This window comes from Bos javanicus, chromosome 29 (assembly GCF_032452875.1).
Source record: "Bos javanicus breed banteng chromosome 29, ARS-OSU_banteng_1.0, whole genome shotgun sequence".
Taxonomy (NCBI): domain Eukaryota; kingdom Metazoa; phylum Chordata; class Mammalia; order Artiodactyla; family Bovidae; genus Bos; species Bos javanicus.
The window spans coordinates 43,957,353-43,975,647 of NC_083896.1; the positions used below are offsets into that span (position 1 = coordinate 43,957,353).

General features: G+C 53.1%; 1 protein-coding gene across 2 annotated transcripts; it reads right to left on the bottom strand.

The window, feature by feature from the left end:
• Positions 1-6,191: 6,191 nt before the first annotated feature.
• On the bottom strand, positions 6,192-13,295 carry SLC25A45 (solute carrier family 25 member 45). 2 transcript variants are annotated; one of them, XM_061406937.1, is made up of 7 exons: positions 11,934-13,295; positions 10,982-11,025; positions 10,723-10,794; positions 10,221-10,406; positions 7,781-8,039; positions 7,517-7,656; positions 6,192-6,485 (listed from the first exon to the last, which is right to left on the bottom strand). In XM_061406937.1, exons 1-7 carry the CDS (start codon positions 11,968-11,970, stop codon positions 6,444-6,446), a joined length of 780 nt encoding a protein of 259 aa, XP_061262921.1. In that variant the 5' UTR covers positions 11,971-13,295; the 3' UTR covers positions 6,192-6,443. The 2 variants fall into 2 exon arrangements, with proteins under 2 accessions (XP_061262921.1, XP_061262920.1); XM_061406936.1 differs by having other exon boundaries at positions 6,192-7,656; positions 11,934-13,280.
• Positions 13,296-18,295: the final 5,000 nt, after the last annotated feature.

Below are 18,295 nucleotides of genomic sequence, written 5' to 3' on the forward strand. Positions count from 1 at the left end.
AGTCCCTTGGACTGCAAGATCAAACTTGTCAATCCTAAAGGAAATCAGTCCTGAATATTCATTGGAAAGACTGTTGCTGAAGCTGAAGCTCCAATACTTTGGCTATGTGATGCCAAGAGCCAACTCATTGGAAAAGACCTGATGCTGGGAAAGACTGAAGGCAGTAAGAGAAGGGGACAACAGAGGATGAGATGGTTGGATGGCATCACCGACTCGATGGACACGAGGTTGAGCAAGCTCCGGGAGTTGGTGATGGACAGGGAAGCCTGGCGTGCTGCAGCCCACGGGGTCACAAAGAATCAGACACGATTGAACAACAACAGTAACTCATTTTTTAAAACTTTTAAAAAATGATTTTATTTATTTATTTTTGCCTGTGCTGGGCCTTTGCTGCTGCACAGGCCGTTCTCTAGCTGCAGTGAGTGGGGGCCACTCTTCAGTTGCGGTGCACGGGCTTCTCACTGCAGTGGCTTCTCTTGCTCAGAGTATGGGCTCAGTAGTTGTGGCACACGGACTTAGTTGCCCCGAGATATATGGGATCTTCCTGGACCGGGGATCGAACCCATGCCTCCTACACTGGCAGGTGGATTCTTTACCAGTGAGCCACCAGGGAAGCCCTATAGTCATTTTTGTACTCTCTTGTTTCCTCTCTTTTAATTCTTTTATATATTTAGATCTTTCATGCGTGGTTATTTTAAATTCTGCATTTGCTGAGTGTAATACCTGAAATCCTGGCGGGCTAAATCTGTTGCTTTTGTTTCTCCTGATGCCTTAATTCGTGGTGGCTTTTTTCTTAGTGGGTCTGGTGGTTTTTTGGTCCTGGAATTTTTTTTTATTGGTTGCACTTAATCTCTGGAAAACCTGAAAATCCCCATTTGGGGACTCTCCTATGGAAAAACCTGTAGTTATTCCTATGAGACACAAGGGGGCAGTACATTCATGATAAATTAATTCCTGGGAGGAAGGTGTCCCAGAGCTGAAGGACTCCCGTAGCAGATGCTGTGGTTCATAGGAGCCCATCTTTTTTTTTTTTTTAACTTTTTATTTTAACTGGATTATAGTTGATTAACAGTGTTATGTTAGTTTCAGGTGTACAGCAAAATGATTCCGTTATACATACACATGTATCTATTATTTTTCAAATTCTTTTCCTATTTGGGTTGTTACATAATACTGACCAGAGTTTCAGGAGGCCATCTTATTTTGAATTTTTTCCCACCACAGGGAAAGGCAGTTTTCTTTGTAGGTTCCCTCTACTGGTGGGTGGAGTTTTTCTGTTCTGCTCTCACTAAAGGTGTAGCCCTTTCCAGGATCTTGACTTAATTTATGAAGGTTGTGTTCGGCTGCCTCACTCTCTGGGCCAAAGTCTTCTGTTCTTCTGTGTTTCTTTCATCTTCAAGTTCTCAGTGTCACCGTTTGCCTCAAGGGCAGCACAGTTCCAACACATGCTCACTGCCTTGTTTTGAAGGGGTCTTTGGGATGTTCCCTCACGTCTTGCAAAGTTAGCAATGGTTTTACAATCATGTTTGTTATCATGGTTGAAACCTAATGCCTTATAGTAGGAGGGCTCTGTGTAAAATCTAGAGTGGGGAAGACCAGTTTTCATTCATTCATTCGTTCGTTCAACAATTATATATTGAGCTTCTGTAAGCCCACTAGTGTTTTAATGAGCAAAAGAGTCAAGATCTCTGCCTCGTGGAGCTTGTAGTTTAGAGAAGAGACAATTATAACCAAAGAGAAAATGTTAGTTACTCAGTCATGTCCGACTCTTTGCAACCCCATGGCCTATAGACCACCAGGTTCCTCCGTCCATGGGATTCTCCAGGCAAGAACACTAGAGCGGGTAGCCATTCCCGTCTCCAGGGGATCTTCCCCAACCAGCAGTTGAACCTGGGTCTCCTGCATTGCGGTAGATTTCTTACCATCTGAACCACCAGGGCCACACAAATGGAAGTATGTGATTACAGACTGAAAAGGGGAGAGAACATCAAAGTACAAGCCAGTGGTTCTCAAACTGCGGCTGAAACCAGCAGCATCCAGGAATATAGTGAAAAGCAAATTCTCAGACCCTCTCTAAACCAAAGGACACTGACCTAGAAAGAGGAGCTGAGGACAGTTTCACTATGGAGGTGATGCTGAACTGAGAGCCAGAGGCACAGAGAGTGAGAATAGCGTGCACAACGCAGATGTCCTGCGATGGGAGGGAAGCGAGAGAGGAGGAATGTCCAAGTGCTTTACAGGCCGTGGAAGGAAACTGCCTCGATTCCTCAGAGCAATGGGAGGCCATCCAGGGGCAAGAGGAGTAGAGGGACCTGATCAGATTCGCATTTGAAAAGTTATTTGTCCAGATTCCAGACAGGACTTGGGGTGCATTAGTAGGATTGGAAAAGGGAGAATAAGTCCCAAGTTTAGCAGCAGGATTCACAGGGGTTGGGGACCCTTTTGAAGTGGGAGCAGGGGAGAAGGAAAGCTGCTCTTCTGGCCTCCGAAACTCTAGGCACGTGTGGGATGCTCAAGAATCTGCGACCAGAGACAGTTGGCCACGTGGGCCGGGAGCTCAGGCCAGCACTCAGGCCAGAGATGCCAATGAAGGGCGACTCCTCTTGGCTCAGTGAGTCTGGCAAAAGTGATTTAACCAGAATCATCCCAGGGTTCTGCTTTGTCCCCCTTTACCTGCATGTGTAGCCCTTAAGTCTGTATACCCAGAAATTAATCTCCTCCATTTCTCCTACTGTGATTGATGCTGTAAGAATAAATAGGACAGGGGACTTCCCTGATGGTCCGGTGGTTAAGACCTCACCTTCCAGTGCAGGAGGAACAGGTTGAGTCCTGGTCAGGGAATTAAGACCCCACAAGCCTCAGGGCCAAAAAACCAGAACAAAAAATATAAGCACAACTGTAACAAATTCAATAAAGACCTTAAAAAAATAAGTACGACATTTGATGACCCAAATCCAATGAGACACTGTTTAACATGTTTACCCAAGTTGTAAACCATTTACTTGTGACCCTCAGACACCACCCCCATGTTCAACCTCAAAGCAGGTTCCTGTACTATTTCCTAGTTCTCAGGGACTCCTCTCTGAATGAGTCTCAAATAATGATGCGTAAAAGTGAAAGTCGTTCAGTCGTGTCCGACTCTTTGCGACCCCATGGACTATACAGTCCATGGAATTCTCCAGGCCAGAATACTGGAGTGGGTAGCCTTTCCCTTCTCCAGGGAATCTTCCCAACCCAGGGATCAAACCCAGGTCTCCTGCCTTGCAGGTGGATTCTTAACCAGCTGAGCTATAAGGGAAGCCCAATAAGGCCAAACAACATGTGTTAATTCCTTAAGGAGTTTAACAGGCATATTCTGACCCCCTGCTGATATGAAACCATCTGGCTTTTAAAAATATCTTTGGTCATTTCCTGCCTGATCTTTGTTTGTCTTTCCACCCTCCTTTCCAAGAGGAGTGAGTTGTTTTCTCTTTAATCACACTGTGCTTAACCCTCACCTCACCACAGCACTGTTCTCCAGGCCAGCTGGCAGCCCTTGCCATAGGCCAGTGGAAGCGACTCAGGCTTGGGACCGCATGGCCAGCCAGAGGAGGGCCTGCCACTCTCTCTGGTTCTAACGAGGAGCACAGAGGAAGGGAGTTCCCGCCCCTCCACACAGCGAGGAAACAGAAACTGTGCCCTGCAGTGCAAAGGCAAGCTTGCGGGTGGAATTACAGCCCCCAAAGGATCTAATTAAAACAAAGTTGCAGGACTTCCCTGGTGGCACAGTGGATAAGCATCTGCTTGACAGTGCAGAGGACATGAGTTTGATCCCTGGTCTGGGAAGATTTCCCATGCCGCCGAGCAACTAAGCAAGTGTGCAACAACTATTGAGCCTGTGCTCTAGAGCCTGCAAGCAACAATGACTGAGCCCACGTGTCATGATTGAAGCCTGCCTGCCCTGGCGCCTGTGAGCCACACCGAATGAGCCCTGTGCCACAACTGCTGAAGCGCCTTGAGCCCGTGCTCCGCAACAAGAGAAGCCACTGCAGTGAGAAGCCTGTGCGCCGCAACTGGAGAGTAGCCCCCGCTTTCTACCCCTAGAGAAAGCCTGCTTGCAGCAAGGAAGATACAGCGCAGCCAAAAAAACAACCCATAAACAGAAGCGATACTATAACAAATTCAACAAAGACTTTTAAAAAATGATCTACATCAAAAAATCTTGGGGAAAAAAAAGTCAAAAAAGAATTTTGGAAATTTTATCATTATTATTTTAATTTTTTTTGAAGCTGTGTGATTCTGTTTTATTTTTTATTTTTTGGCTGCACCACACAGCATGTGGAGTCTTAGTCCCCCAACCAGGGATCGAACCTGCACCCCCTGCATTGGAAGTGCTGAAGCTAAACCATTGGATCACCACGAAAGTCCAAAAAAAAGCATTTTTAAATTTTCTTTTCTTGCTAACTGGTGAGGTGGTGAGAAATGACGAACTACAGAGGACCACTCTGGCCTCCTGCCCCATTTCTAAGAACCACCTCCTATTTCACATGCATGCTGTTCGCTCCCTCGGAACCAGCCCCCGACTCCCCTGAGAAGTTCCGATGACTACTCCCCAACACTGCGGTGTCTGGCCTGAAATCCCTGACACTGCAGTGACCCTGGAGATCTTAGACTGGCCACTTGGGCTCAAGGACGGACCAGTTAGAAGGGATCTCAGAGGAAACTGGGGCACAGAACGGGCACTGGCTGCCTCAGACAGACCCTGTTTTTCCACACCAGGAACATGGGCTGCCTGAATCTGCGTGAAATCTGTGTAAGAGAGGAGGCCACCGGAACTGGAGTTCCAGTCACCAGAATGACAGCTTCCTCAGCTTGAAAAGGTGATGCGTTTCTTCCCTTAGAAGCATCCAGAGCACCATTTCTTAAACTTTAGCCTGGAAAGGTCCATAGAGCCAAAGCTATGGCTTTTCTACTAATCATGTATGGATGTGAGAGCTGGACAATAGAAAAAGGCTGAGTGTCAAAGAACTGATGCTTTTGAACTGTGGTGTTGGAGAAAACTCTTGAGAGATCAAACCAGTCAATCCCAAAGGGAAGAAACCCTGGATATCCATTGGAAGGACTGATGCTGAAGCTGAAGCTCCAGTACTTTGACTACCTGATGCAAAGAGTGAACTTGTTGGAAGAGACCTTGATGCTGGAAAAGATTGAAGGGGGCGACAGAGGATGAGACAATTAAATGGCATCACCAGTTCAATGCACATGAGTTTGAGCAAACTCCGGGAGATAATGAAGGACTGGGAAGCCTGGCGTGCTGCAGTTCATGGGACATGACTGAGGGTCGGACACGACTGAGCAACTGAACAACAACAGAAGATCACAGTGAGAGTTTTGTGCAACACTGATTCCCAGGCCCCAGCCTCAGAGGTTCTGATTCTGTCAGTTCAGGGTGGGGCCTGGGACTCTGCCTTTCTAACCCCCTCTAGGAAGTCCTCTTGCTGCTGCTCCATGAACCACGCTGGGATCACCCCGACCTTACCCACTGTGTTAGTTCGGGTGAAGGCTAAAGAGATGTCAGAATGCAGCAGCCCAGGGCGACCAGTCAGCAGTGTTCACTGAGTCCCTGGGTTCCAGGAGCCCCCTATATCCTCACCAGTGGCCCCTATTTCCAGCCAACAGTGAGGAAACTCCTCTGAAGCAAGCGATGGGCAATTTGCACACATTTCTTCTGCTCACATGTCGCTAGCAAGAAGCCAAGCAGCAGTCCCCACCTAGGGGAACAGAGCCTCACTCAGCGGCCGCGTGCCCAGCGGCCATGCTGTGAGAAGGGAAGAATGCTTAGGGTCCTGTCTGCTGCTGTTTCACATGATCCCATAAACAAGGGATCCGAAGAGCACACGGGGAGGTCGAGTCCGGGTGAATCTGAGCTTAGGTGTCTTGTGGGAGACGGTCACAAGCCCCAGGCAGAGCAGGATAGCAGAGCAACTGAGCTCTCGAGGCGGAGGCGCAGATGCGTGCAGGCGAGCTGTGTAAAGCAGCAGCCATGCGGCCTGGGACGGGTGACGCGCTGTCTCTGAGCCAAGGCCACCTCCTGTGTGAACCGTGGTGATAACACTGTGATTGTCTTTATACGGGGGCCCCAGTAAATGGCAGGCATCCCAGGCGTTCAGGTCACCATGCGCGGGCGGAGGGGGCCCTGGTTGATCCCAGACTAGATTAGGATGTCTGCTCACTTTATTTGCCAATTAAGTGAACCTTTTCAGCTAGTTTTTAATTCCCCTTTAGCAATAGAGATGGTGAAGAAAACAAGTGCCCTCGATGGGATTGGTCTAGGCAGACACTACTCCGCTGGAGACCCCAAGAGGGGCCGGGGGAGGGGATCTCAGTGGAAGCCGGTAAGAGGGTGCCCCGGAGGACGGTGTGGTGGTTGGAGTGAAGGATGGAGGTTAGGACTGCACTTCATTTCACAAGCATTTATCAGGCTCCTTCAAGCATGGGGCTCCGTGCTGGGAAACGACCAGAAATAGGACCCTTGACCTCAAGGAGCACCCAGTCTAATTGGGAAGCCGAGAAGCAAACCCGCAACCATGATTAAGTATAGGCCAAGGCTGTGATCAAGGCATGGGGATGAGCAGAAAGGTCTGGAAACCCCAGAGTCAGTTCCGGGCAGGGGGAGGCAAGCCAAGGAAGAACTCCAGGAGACAGGCCCAGGTTGGAGCTGGCTCAGCCCTGGGATGGGGGAGTCAGCCTGCAAGCACTGCCCACTGCTGGCTGAGAGGAAAGGAACCTTCTAGGTGGGAGGCGATGAGAGAGTACGGCTTGTTCAGGGACCTCAAGCAGGACTGGGCTGCTGAGAACAGAAGGAGAAGAAAGCTGGGGGGCAGAGGGGAGGAGGGGGCCTTTTCCTGAAGGTGACGGAGTCACTGAAGGATTCTGGACTAGAGGAGGCATAAAGGCTACCCTCAAGTCCTGCACGGAGAGGTTTGAAGGGAAGTGAGGTGGGGGGCCAATGAGGATCTCCTCACTCAAATCCAGGGAGGGTGGTTAGCACCAGGCAGCTCTTAAAGGGGCAAAGTCACAGGACGGGTGGGGTGGGGGGGCTGGAATGTCACCAGCACCGCTGGCTCTGAGTTTACTTCTCAGATTCAGGAAGCCAAGGAATCAGGGCACGTGCTGCCAAGAGGCCCCGGCCAGCCTTGGACTTTGGGGGCGGGGCGCGCCAGGGACCCCAGGCCTCCTGCTCCAATGCCGTCTCCCCAGCCCCATCTGGTCTGAGCACTGGAGGTGACTTGGTAAAAGGGGGTTCACCCTCTGCATCAGACCCACAAGTCAGGGCTCTCAGCTTGGCCTCCAGTCTGGGCAGGTGGGCGGTGGTCCCTCCAGGGAGCTGCCGGAGTCGCCCGGCGGCTCACCCCCAGGAGAGGAGGAGGTGCTCGTAGCTGAGGAAGGTGACAGCATTGACGGGAAAGGCGCGGGCACTGTTGATGGTGAGCCCCCGGAAGAAGACCCCCAGTCCTTCCTGCCGGGCGCTGCTCACCATGCAGTCCAGCAGCCCCCCGTAGGCCCTCTGCTTCAGCCCCGCCATCTGCATCCGGGACTTGATCACGTCCAGGGGGGTGGCGGCGACCCAGGAGGTGATGCCGGCAAAGCCCCCTGCCACCAGCACTGTGCCCGAGCCTGGGGGGCAGGAGTGGAGAGGCATTCAGCCGAGGGACGAAACAGCCCCCGTCACAGTCCCCCTCCCCGTCCTCCCCTTCCTTCCTCCTCTCTGTCCCCCGCCCTCTGACGCCACTTCACTTACTGGGGGTCTGGCCGTCCGGCGTGAATTGGCGACACAGCCACTCATAGGTGACGAAATAGATTCCCAGAGTGGGGGTGTCCCTCAGGGTCAGGGCCCAGGCTCCCCGGAACAGCCCCCGGGGCCCCTCAGCCTGGAAGATGGAGGCTGCACAGTGCACGGGCCCCCGGTACCGGGGCGGGGGGCTCCCCGGCTTAGCCCTGGGCTCCGTCTGGTTTTGTAGCCGGACTTTGATGAGATCAAAGGGAGCCAAGCAGTAGGCCTGTAGGGAAGGAAGCAGGAAGGGCCTGGGCGGACCTTGGGACAGGAACAATCCCTCCGAGTCGAGTCGTCTTGACGGGAGGAAGGCAGCGAGCAGACACGGCAGCATCTTTCCGCAGGGCCTCGCGGGCTCCCGTGGCCGCTCTCAGCCTCTCTCACGCGCAGTGGGGAACGGGCCAGAGCCCCCTCCCTTACCATTAGACCCCTGACAGCAAGGAGGCCTGGCCCTCTCCTCGGCCGAACTTGCTGACACACCCATGGCGCTAAAGAAAGAGTTCCCTAGCGGGCCAGTGCTTAGGACTCGGTGCTTTCATTGCCATGGCTGGGGCCCAAAAAAACCAAAAAGAGGCTTCCATCTGTGCTCACAAAACAGCGGGGGATGGACCCCTCCCCACGGATAAAGGGGTCACCTCGATAGTGTTGAGGACTCAACTTCATAGACTCCTCCGGCCTCACCTGCTGCCAGACGCCTCTCAGAGGCCCCTGGGTGGGGAAATTGGCCTCACAAAGCCCCAGACTCTAGCGTCCCAAGAAGGTGGGTGACAGGGTGGGATCTGACGGTCCTCGAACACGATGGCTGAGGCGGACGAGACAGATCTGGGGTAACATTGGTGCTGGGGGCTCGGAGGGAAGGGGGGGCCGAGGTGTGAGTCAGGGGTGCAACTAGGGCACGTTCAGGTGAGGACTGAAGTCCCAGCCGAGATCGGCACATCATCTCTGGACTTGGGTGTTTTTTGTTTTTCTTTCGTGGAAGGTACCCAAGCTCGCAGCCCTGGAGACGGCTGACGGCAGCGGAGCCTGCAGGCTGGCTCTGGTGGTGATCTTTAGAGGATGGCAGTTGGCTTACTTACTCCCCCACAGGAAGCGCCGTGGGCTGGGGTCCCTCCCTGTGAGGTGGTGCTGTGATGTCACCCTCCCAGCAGAGCCCATGGGCAGTACTGAGCTGAGGGCTGCTCTGGGGGGTGGGTCCCTGGGGGTGAAGACATGGCTGGGCCAAAGGCAGGGTGGTGGGGAGGGGTGGGCTCGGGTCCCTGCCCTCCCCACCCTGTGCCCACCACAGGGGCCGTGGGGATGTCAGACACTATACCAGACTTAGCCGAGTCAAATGCAACTTTTGTACACAAGAGGTTGTCATTCCCTGCTTTATGCTAACTAGAGTCTTCCTGTCCATCTCCATGCAAAATATACATTTCCCGTCCCAGGTGGAAATCAGAGCCTTGGTCTTGGTAGTAAACGGGGCTCCATGTGGTCCCTGGACCCTATCCCCATCAATGACTGGACAGTCCCCAGTTCCACCATCTGTTCTGCTTTCTGAGGAACCAGAGAGGAAGGAAATGGAGAAGTTGGGCCCGGTTGAGCCTAAATCAGGCCACTTGGCCTGGGGGCTCACTCTCTTCCTTGTTTTTGCTGGATGCATGTCTCAGGGTTTGGGAAATATGCAGGCATGAACCCCGCACTAGGGGCAGAAGCAAAGCCTGGACCTTTCACGTCTCATGAATTATTAATTCACTCAATGAGCCCCTGACTCTGTTCTTTGTCCTTGCTCTCTACCCTGAAGTGGACAGAGCATCAGGGCAGGTGTCAAGTAGAGGGTGACCTGGGGTACTAGCTGGGGGGGCGTGGAGCCAGGTGCACACCCTTGGACCTCTGCGCTCAGGCCCCCCCTTAGCTAGGGCTCCCCCTGCTGCTCTGTCCCCTCCACCCCACCCCTCAAAACCCAGTACTCGAGCGCCGAGAACAAAGACCAGAACCAAATGGTTAGTCACTTAATAATTAACACCCTGGACCTCTCCCAGCGAGATCTGTGGATGGGCCACAGGTGAGGGTCAGAGATGGCAACAGACCCCCCCCCCGAGGTGGGCACCAACGGCTGTCCTCCTGGCACTGTCTCCCCCCTCACCCCAGCTCTCTTGCCCCTTGCCCCTTCTGTTCTCCATGACTCTCCCCTCCAGACCTGCAGCCTAGAAGGCCACTGCTCGGCCAGGTCAGGTCCCAGGAGCAGGCCTTTCCCCACCACTCCTCACGTTCCCCTTGAGAAGGCCGGGGGTCTGTGGCTGTGGGTCACTAGAGGTGGGTTGGAGGGAAAGGAGTGAACTGATCATCACTATGCAAGTGTGTGTGTGTGTGTGTGCGTGCGTGTGTGCGTGTGTGCGTGTGTGCGCGCGCCTGTGCACCCCCTCACCTGCAGGAACCCCCCGGTGCAGCCAGCTATGAAGACGTGTGTGTAGCTGGGCGGCTGGGCCCGCCGCTCCTGGTGGGAGGTGGCCGTCAGCGCCAGCAGGGCGTTGCTGTAGACCCCGAACAGGACGGAGTTGACCACAGCTATGCTGGCGATGGGGAAACTCATCCCCTTGAAGAAGCCCAGGAGCTGCAGAGACACGGTGCGAGCTGGCTAGGGGCTCTGGGAGCCTCCCATTGGCCCTCTCCAGGCCTGGCACGGCCTCCTCTGGCTGGAAACCACTCCCAAGTCCGCCCACAGGCAGGTGGAGGCTGGCTAAGGCCGGGGATGGCCTCAGCTCCACTTTGGGGGGCATGAAGCTACTGTTCAGCCCATCCCCTGGTGGCCCCAGACTTGGGTCTTCTTTCTCTCTTCCCGGGGGCAGAGCCCTGCTGGGAGAGAAGGAAGCTGGCCCCGACAGTCCAGAGGCCTCCCACACGCAAACCCCGCAACGCAGGCCACCCACCGACTCATGGCGGTAAGTCTTGACCATACAGTCAACGATGCCCCGGTATGTGGTCTGGGTCTGCAGCCGCACCTGGACAGGGAGGACAGAGCAGGCGGGAAGGCCGGGTGTCCAGCCGGCTCATTCCTTGGGCCCTTTGGGCAGGACCCCAGCAGGGCAGGAGAGGCGGAGAGAGTCTCCGCGAGCCAGGCCCTGCTCTCTCCCTGATGTCTGTTTCAGGCGACATCGTTCCTTCCTTGGGCGCCTCCCCTAGACTCACCTTCACAGTGTCAAAGGGGTGTCCCAGGACCAAGCCCAGAGCTCCTGTGGGGACGAAAAGGTGCTAGGAGTTAGGCCCCTTGGACTGGGCTGAGGAAGCCAGGGTGTGTCAGGGGGGAGCAGAAGTTGCCCCCTGGCACCTTCCTCCGTGCCAGGCACTGGGCAGGGAAGGTGTGGGGAGCAGAGAGAGAGAGCGAGCCTGGCCCTGCCTGGAGGACGCACATGCAGAGGGGAGGAGCCAACCCCAGATACACAGGGACATCGCCCGTCCGGACTTGACCCCCGAGCATCCTGCTGACTTGTCTAACTGGGGGATTCCAGGGCTCCGGCCTCCCTTCAGCTCACAGCTGCTGTCGAGTGCAGGGCCTTGGTCCAGGCCCCGCCTTCCCAGCGCTCTGCCCGGGCAGTGCAGAGTTGGGGGCTCTGAGAGGACGCCTGCTGGCACCAGGGGGGCCCAGCCCCCCAGCATCTCCCCACCTCCTGGTCCTGCCCTGCTTAGCAGAAGCTGGTCCTGGAGCTTCGGGGAGGTCACTCAGATGCTGGGCTGGGGCGACAGCACAGCTGGCCTCAGGGCTCACAGCCCATTGCCAGGTAGGACAGAGGTCCAGAGCGGAATGCAGGACAGCGGGTGATGTCAAAGGTGAACTGTCCTCTGAGCCCTGGAGATGGATCTGCGGTGCAGGTGAGTCTGGGAGAGCGCTCACCACGGCCCCACCCCTGACAGGTGTCCAGGTTGGCAGGGGGCAGCCTGGGGCTTGGCAGTAGCCCCCGCCCACTGCACCGTCCTCTCCTCGCCCCCTCGGGCAACTCCCAGGAGGCCCAGGGACGGCTGGTTCTGGACACTCCCAGGCCACCAGGACTTTGGCTTCAGCTCCTCTCAGGTCACCCACCTTCCCCAGGAAGAGTGACCTGCAATTGGCATTGATATGACAGAGGCAAGAAAAGTGTCTCACCGGAGATCCAGCCGGCCACAAACTCCTCCGCGGGCATGTCTGGCAGGGGCGGGCACAGATGGCTCCAGCAGAGGAGACGCTGGTGAAAGTGTAATTCCACCCTCCCCGGACCCTGGACTGATAATCTGCTACTAATGTTTAACCCTGGGTGAGGGCCGGGTGCCAAGACCTCAGGGGACCAGGATGGGGAGCCAACCAGCTCTAGAGATGTGCAGAGTGTGAGATCTCACGGGGCAGGGAGGATGGCCCACCGTGACCTGAGCCCCCTGACAGCCAGCGAGGGCCTCGTGGTGTGACCAGGCCCGGCAGCCAGGCTTGGGCCCTGGGGGCATCCCTCCGGGGCTGCCTCAGTGTACAAGGATTTAAGGAGCCACCCTCCCTTGGCCCAACTCCTGTTCATCCCCCAGCCCTGCACAGCAGGCTGCTCACCCCAGCTTGGGTAGGTGGGGCCTGGCCACCAGGAACCAGGCCCAGCCAAGAGGAGTGACTCACCAGGGCCGGAAGCCACCTTCTCCGAGGGTTGTTTACCACTGACTCCACAGCATGTGTCAGAAACAGCCTCCCTTGCCTTCTCCTCCTGGAGCCTCTTTCCCAGGGGAGAGCTAGGGACATGTTGTATAAAGGATGGTGTGTCTCTCTGCCTGGGGTGACCAAGCTATGACGCCCACTTCTCTGAGGACAACAACTCAAGCCAACAGGCCAGGGACCGGAATCCCTGTCTTCCTCTCTGCTTCCTTAAACCTACTTCCCCTGCTGCCAGCTCACTAAACGAAAGGTTACTCCAGTCACCCTCTTGCTCTGTTATGAGCTAAGCCATGCTAAGTCACTTTTGTCGTGTCCGACTCTTTGTGACCCCACGAACTGTAGCCGGCCAGGCTTCTCTGTTCATGGGGTTTTCCAGACAAGAGTATTGGAGTGGGTTGCCATTTCCTCCTCCAGGGGATCTTCCCAACCAGGGATCAAACCAGCATCTCTTAGTTCTCCTGCATTGGCAGGCAGGTTCTTTACCACTAGGGCCACCCGGGAAGCCCCAAAACACACATGCTTTGTTTTGAAAATGCTATTTTGTATCATTTGAAAATGTGTTGCCTCTTGGCCTTACACCTGGAAACTAACACAGCATTGTAAATCAACTGTGTTACTGTTGCTCTGTCCCTAAGACCTGTCCCATTCTTTGCGACCCCATGGACTGCAGCACGCCAGGCTTCCCTGCCCTTCACTATCTCCTGGAGTTTGCTCAAAGTCATGTTCATTGAGTCCATGAAGCCATCCAGCCATCTCATTCTCTGTCACCCCTTTCTCTTCCTGCCCTCAATCTTACTGAGCATCAAGGTCTTTTCCAATAAATAAACGATACTTCGACTTAAAAAATTTTGTTGCCTCTTTTTATAAATCAGATGATTGCTCATAGGTTGTGTTTTCTATAAGTGTCTGGTACTTTGATTTTTCCTACTCTGTCATCTCTCTCTGCCCCACAAGGGGAGACATGTACATGGAGTGAAAGATGCACAGGGTTTGGCATCTTCTAAACTGAGTTCCAATGCCAAAGAATGCTCAGACTACCGCACAATTGCACTCATCTCACACGCTAGTAAAGTAATGCTCAAAATTCTCCAAGCCAGGCTTCAGCAATATGTGAACAGTGAACTTCCTGATGTTCAAGCTGGTTTTAGAAAAGGCAGAGGAACCAGAGATCAAATTGCCAACATCCGCTGGATCATGGAAAAAGCAAGAGAGTTCCAGAAAAACATCTATTTCTGCTTTATTGACTATGCCAAAGCCTTTGACTGTGTGGATCACAATAAACTGCGGAAAATTCTTCAAGAGATGGGAATACCAGACCACCTGACCTGCCTCTTGATAAATCTGTATGCAGGTCAGGAAGCAACAGTTAGAACTGGACATGGAACAACAGACTGGTTCCAAATAGGAAAAGGAGTACGTCAAGGCTGTATATTGTCACCCTGCTTATTTAACTTATATGCAGAGTACATCATGAGAAACGCTGGACTGGAGGAAACACAAGCTGGAATCAAGATTGCCAGGAGAAATATCAATAACCTCAGATATGCAGATGACACCACCCTTATGGCAGAAAGTGAAGAGGAACTGAAAAGCCTCTTGATGAAAGTAAAAGAGGAGAGTGAAAAAGTTGGCTTAAAGCTCAACATTCAGAAAACGAAGATCATGGCATCCGGTCCCATCACTTCATGGGAAATAGATGGGGAAACAGTGGAAACAGTGTCAGACTTTATTTTTGGGGGCTCCAAAATCACTGCAGATGGTGACTGCAGCCATGAAATTAAAAGACGCTTACTCCTTGGAAGGAAAGTTATGACCAACCTAGATAGCATATTCAAAAGCAGAGACATTACTTTGCCAACAAAGGTCCATCTAGTCAAGGCTATGGTTTTTCCTGTGGTCATGTATGGATGTGAGAGTTGGACTGTGAAGAAGGCTGAGCGCCAAAGAATTGATGCTTTTGAACTGTGGTGTTGGAGAAGATTCTTGAGAGTTCCTTGAACTGAAAGGAGATCCAACCAGTCCATTCGGAAGGAGATCAGCCCTGGGATTTCTTTGGAAGGAATGATGCTAAAGCTGAAACTCCAGTACTTTGGCCACCTCATGTAAAGAGTTGACTCATTGGAAAAGACTCTGATGCTGGGAGGGATTGGGGGCAAGAGGAAAAGGGGACGATAGAGGATGAGATGGCTGGATGGCATCACTGACTCGATGGACGTGAGTCTGGGTGAACTCCGGGAGTTGGTGATGGACAGGGAGGCCTGGCATGCTGCGATTCATGGGGTCGCAAAGAGTCGGACACGACTGAGTGACTGATCTGATCTGATCTGAAACTGAGTTCCAGTCTCAGCTGCCCCGGCCAGCAAGGTGATCTGGTCAGGCACGTGCTTTTTGAGGCTCTCTTGTCCCATGTCATCTGGGAGGCTTGGGAGGCCATCAAAGGGGCTTTCCAGGTATTGGTGTTGTCTACAAAAATAATCAACAACAATCTGCAATAAGAATTGAAAAGAGTTTTATTTGAGTCAAACTGAAGACTATGCCCCAAAAGACAGCCTCAGATAACCCTGAGGAACAGCTCTGGAGAAGCATGGTTTTCAGCACAGTTTTATGTCTGATCAGAACAAAGATCCGTCTAGTCAAAGCTATGGTTTTTCCAGTAGTCATGTATGGATGTGAGAGTTGGACCATAAGGAAAGCTGAGCGCCGAAGAATTGTGCTTTTGAACTATGGTGTTAGAGAAGACTCCTGAGTCCCTTGGACAGCAAGGAAGTCCAACCAGTCAATCCTAGAGGAAATCAACCCTGGATATTCATTGGAAGGACTGATGCTGAAGCTGAAACTCCAATACTTTGGCCACCTGATGTAAACAACCGACTTATTGGAATAGACCCTGATGCTGGGAAAGATTGAAGGCAAGAGGAGAAGGGGATGACAGAGGACAAGATGGTTGGATGGCATCACTGACTGAATGGACGTGAGTTTGAGCAAACTCTGGGAGATAGTGAGTGACAGAGAAGCCTGTCTTCTGCCCCGCTGGACTGCTCTGCTGCACTTCATGAGGTCGCAAAGAGTCAGACAAGACTTAGTGACTGAACAACAAGGACAAGGAAAAGAACATCAAGCGAATCAGTGATATATTCCTTCAAAGTTTCAGAAAAACAAATCAGCACAAACACGGCAAGGCAGTATGGCCTTGGTGCCTGGGAAGGGTGTCATCACTGAGGGAGCACCTGTGTTGGTGTCCCAGGAAGAGCGGCAGTTCATCTTTATTTTTAAGATGGACATTCTTTTTTTTTGTTTTTTTTTCCGGCTGCCCAGTATGTGGGATCTTAGTTCCCTGATCAGGGATCGAAACCACGTCCCCTGCAGTGGAAGCCCAGAGTCTTAACTGCTAGACTGCCAGGGAAGTCCCTTAACATGGATGTTCTTTACTTCTGGTCAATAATTAAAGCAGATCTACAGTGTATGTTTGATAGGCCACAAACAGGCTGTTTTAGTTAGCATCAAATTCAAGTTAACTCATGTATAAGCCAGAGTGACTCCCCCACACCTCAGTAAGTGAACATTCCTTTTGTCAGTGTCCCCGTTCAGGACCACATCATGCAGGATCATGTTTCTGATTGTCTGTTAATCTCACATGTATTCCTATGAGGTATGCCCGGATGCAGGCAAGGTGCTGACTGCAAGTTTGGCTGCAAGCCCGGAGGAATATGGCATTAGGAGAGCATGGGGGCACTCCAATGGAACACGGGCTTCACATTGACAAACATGAAATATTCTCTCCGATTTCTATTCTCAGGAATGTTGGGCAATTGGGGCCTTGGGGTGGAGGTTGAGGAGAAAGGGGTCTTCTCTCAAGGGCACGGAGACCTCAGGCTCAGGTGTCACTGCTCAGAGAAAGCTGTGATGGCCCCAAAGCAGCCCCAACCCCTGGAATTGCCTGGACACCTCCCTTTCTCTCTACCTCACCACCTTTCCATGAGGAAACGCATTCATAGTACCTCCAAAACAGACCCCTGAATCCAATCTCTTGCCGGCTCCCCCATTGCTTCTGCCCTGGCCCCAGACCACCATCACAGCCACTTGAATACCTCCCCGCAGCTGGCCTCTCTGCCCCCGCCCCATCCCTTCCACTTCCCCTTCCTGCCTGTCCTTCACCAGCAGCCCGATAATGCAACTGAAATTGAAGTAGACCATGTCTCTCCCCTGCTCCACACCCTGCAATGGCCCACACCGCTGCTCCCTCCTCCAGTTGGCTTCCTCTCGATGGGCTCAGACATCGCCTACACAGTGAGCCCGCCCTGACTGGCTCGGTGACCGCTGTCGTCTGCCCCACCTGCCCAGCGTTCCCGGTGCCCCTTCCCTAGCCCAACCTTCTCTTTCACTCATCACCTTCTGACACACCAAGCAATTAACTTGTCTGTCTGGGCAGGTATCTCTGGCTGTTTTGTTCCCTCATGTTATCTTAAAGGCTTAGAACTATGCGTGGTACAGAGTAGGCAATGAATGAGATATGAATGAGCGGACAAGTCAGGGAAGAGCATTAGAGAGCCCTGGGTCTCCAGTTCTCTCTCCCCATTTCCAAAGGGCCCCAAAGAATGTACAGTTCCCAAACACCCCCTACCTGCTCCTCCAGGTCTCCTCCAGCTCTTAGTTTCCCACCAGCCCAAGGATCAGTCCTGATGGTGCTTCTCCTCTCCCACAGCTGCCAAAGCAGAACGCATCCCCCACCACCACTTACTCGTGGGTGGGAGCAGAACCTCTGACCTCCTCCCCCTGGAACTATCCTGGGCTCTTTGGGCTGCCCCCAAAGACCTTCCCGAGCCCTGGTCCCTCACGATGGCTAAGCTGTAATCCTAGTTTTGCAGCTTGTTCTCTCCTGAGTGATGCTGGGCAATCCCTCTGTGGGCCTTTACTGTTTGCAAAAGTCAGGGACCAGCCCAGCAGATAGCTGAGTCCCAGGCTTCTTGGCTGTAAAGGCCATCAGGCTGCCTGTCTCTTCAGAATGGGCCCCAGTCTGTCCCCTAAGCCTACCACACGCCCCCAGCTCAAGGGAGACCACTCCCCAGAGCCTTACAGAAGGGCAACCCCACGCCCGGCTAGCTCTTCTCCAATTCTCCAGCAAGGTCTACCAGGTTAACCCTCGGCCTGGCAAAGCAGAGCTCAGGTCTTGACATTCTCTAGCTCACAACCTCCAAAATGGCTTCACTGCCTGCCAACAACCCCCTCCGTGCCCCCCCCCACATACTTCTATTCCTGGTGTTCATGCCATCCCTGACCCCCACTGGGTGCCACCCCACCTTCCCACCTGCTGTGCTGTTTGCTCAGGCCTTCCCTGGTGTCCTAACTATGCTCCTGCAGTTCTCACTACCTGGAATGCTTTTAGGAATCTCTTCCAGCTCCCCTCCTCGCCGGACCTGGGTTCGTCGCTTCACCACCACCACCACACATACTGCCAGACATCAGCTTTGTTATTGAACCTGCTGATCCTGTTTTCTCATGAAATGGAAATCTGATGCTCACCTCTTAATGTCTGAGAAAGATTATAGCACTTAGAAAAGGATCTGGCACGTTTTCTATGCTCCACAAATAGCAGCTACCATTATTCTTATCAGCACTCACAGGGTCGTCCCTGAGGTTGACATGAGGAAACACACATGAAAGGGCCTAGCACGCAGTAGGTGCTCAGGAATTGAGGACCTTGTTCTTCCTGCTTTTGACATTTTATAGCTCTTATGGCATTTCTGTCACTTTATGGGGCTTTAAGGGCTTCCCAGGTGGCGCAACTTGGGACTTCCCTGGCAGTTCAGTGGTAAAGATTCTGCCTTCCTATGCAGAGG

What these genes read in the sequence shown, in the direction of transcription:
- SLC25A45 (XM_061406936.1), bottom strand. Translation starts at nt 11,970, where the DNA reads ATGCCCGCGGAGGAGTTTGTGGCCGGCTGGATCTCCG. An exon ending in AGACTTACCGCCATGAGTCG is followed by an intron (nt 10,407 to 10,722) that starts GTGGGTGGCCTG and finishes GTGTCTCTGCAG; the next exon opens with CTCCTGGGCTTCTTCAAGGG. An exon ending in GCACCGGGGGGTTCCTGCAG is followed by an intron (nt 8,040 to 10,220) that starts GTGAGGGGGTGC and finishes CCTTCCCTACAG; the next exon opens with GCCTACTGCTTGGCTCCCTT.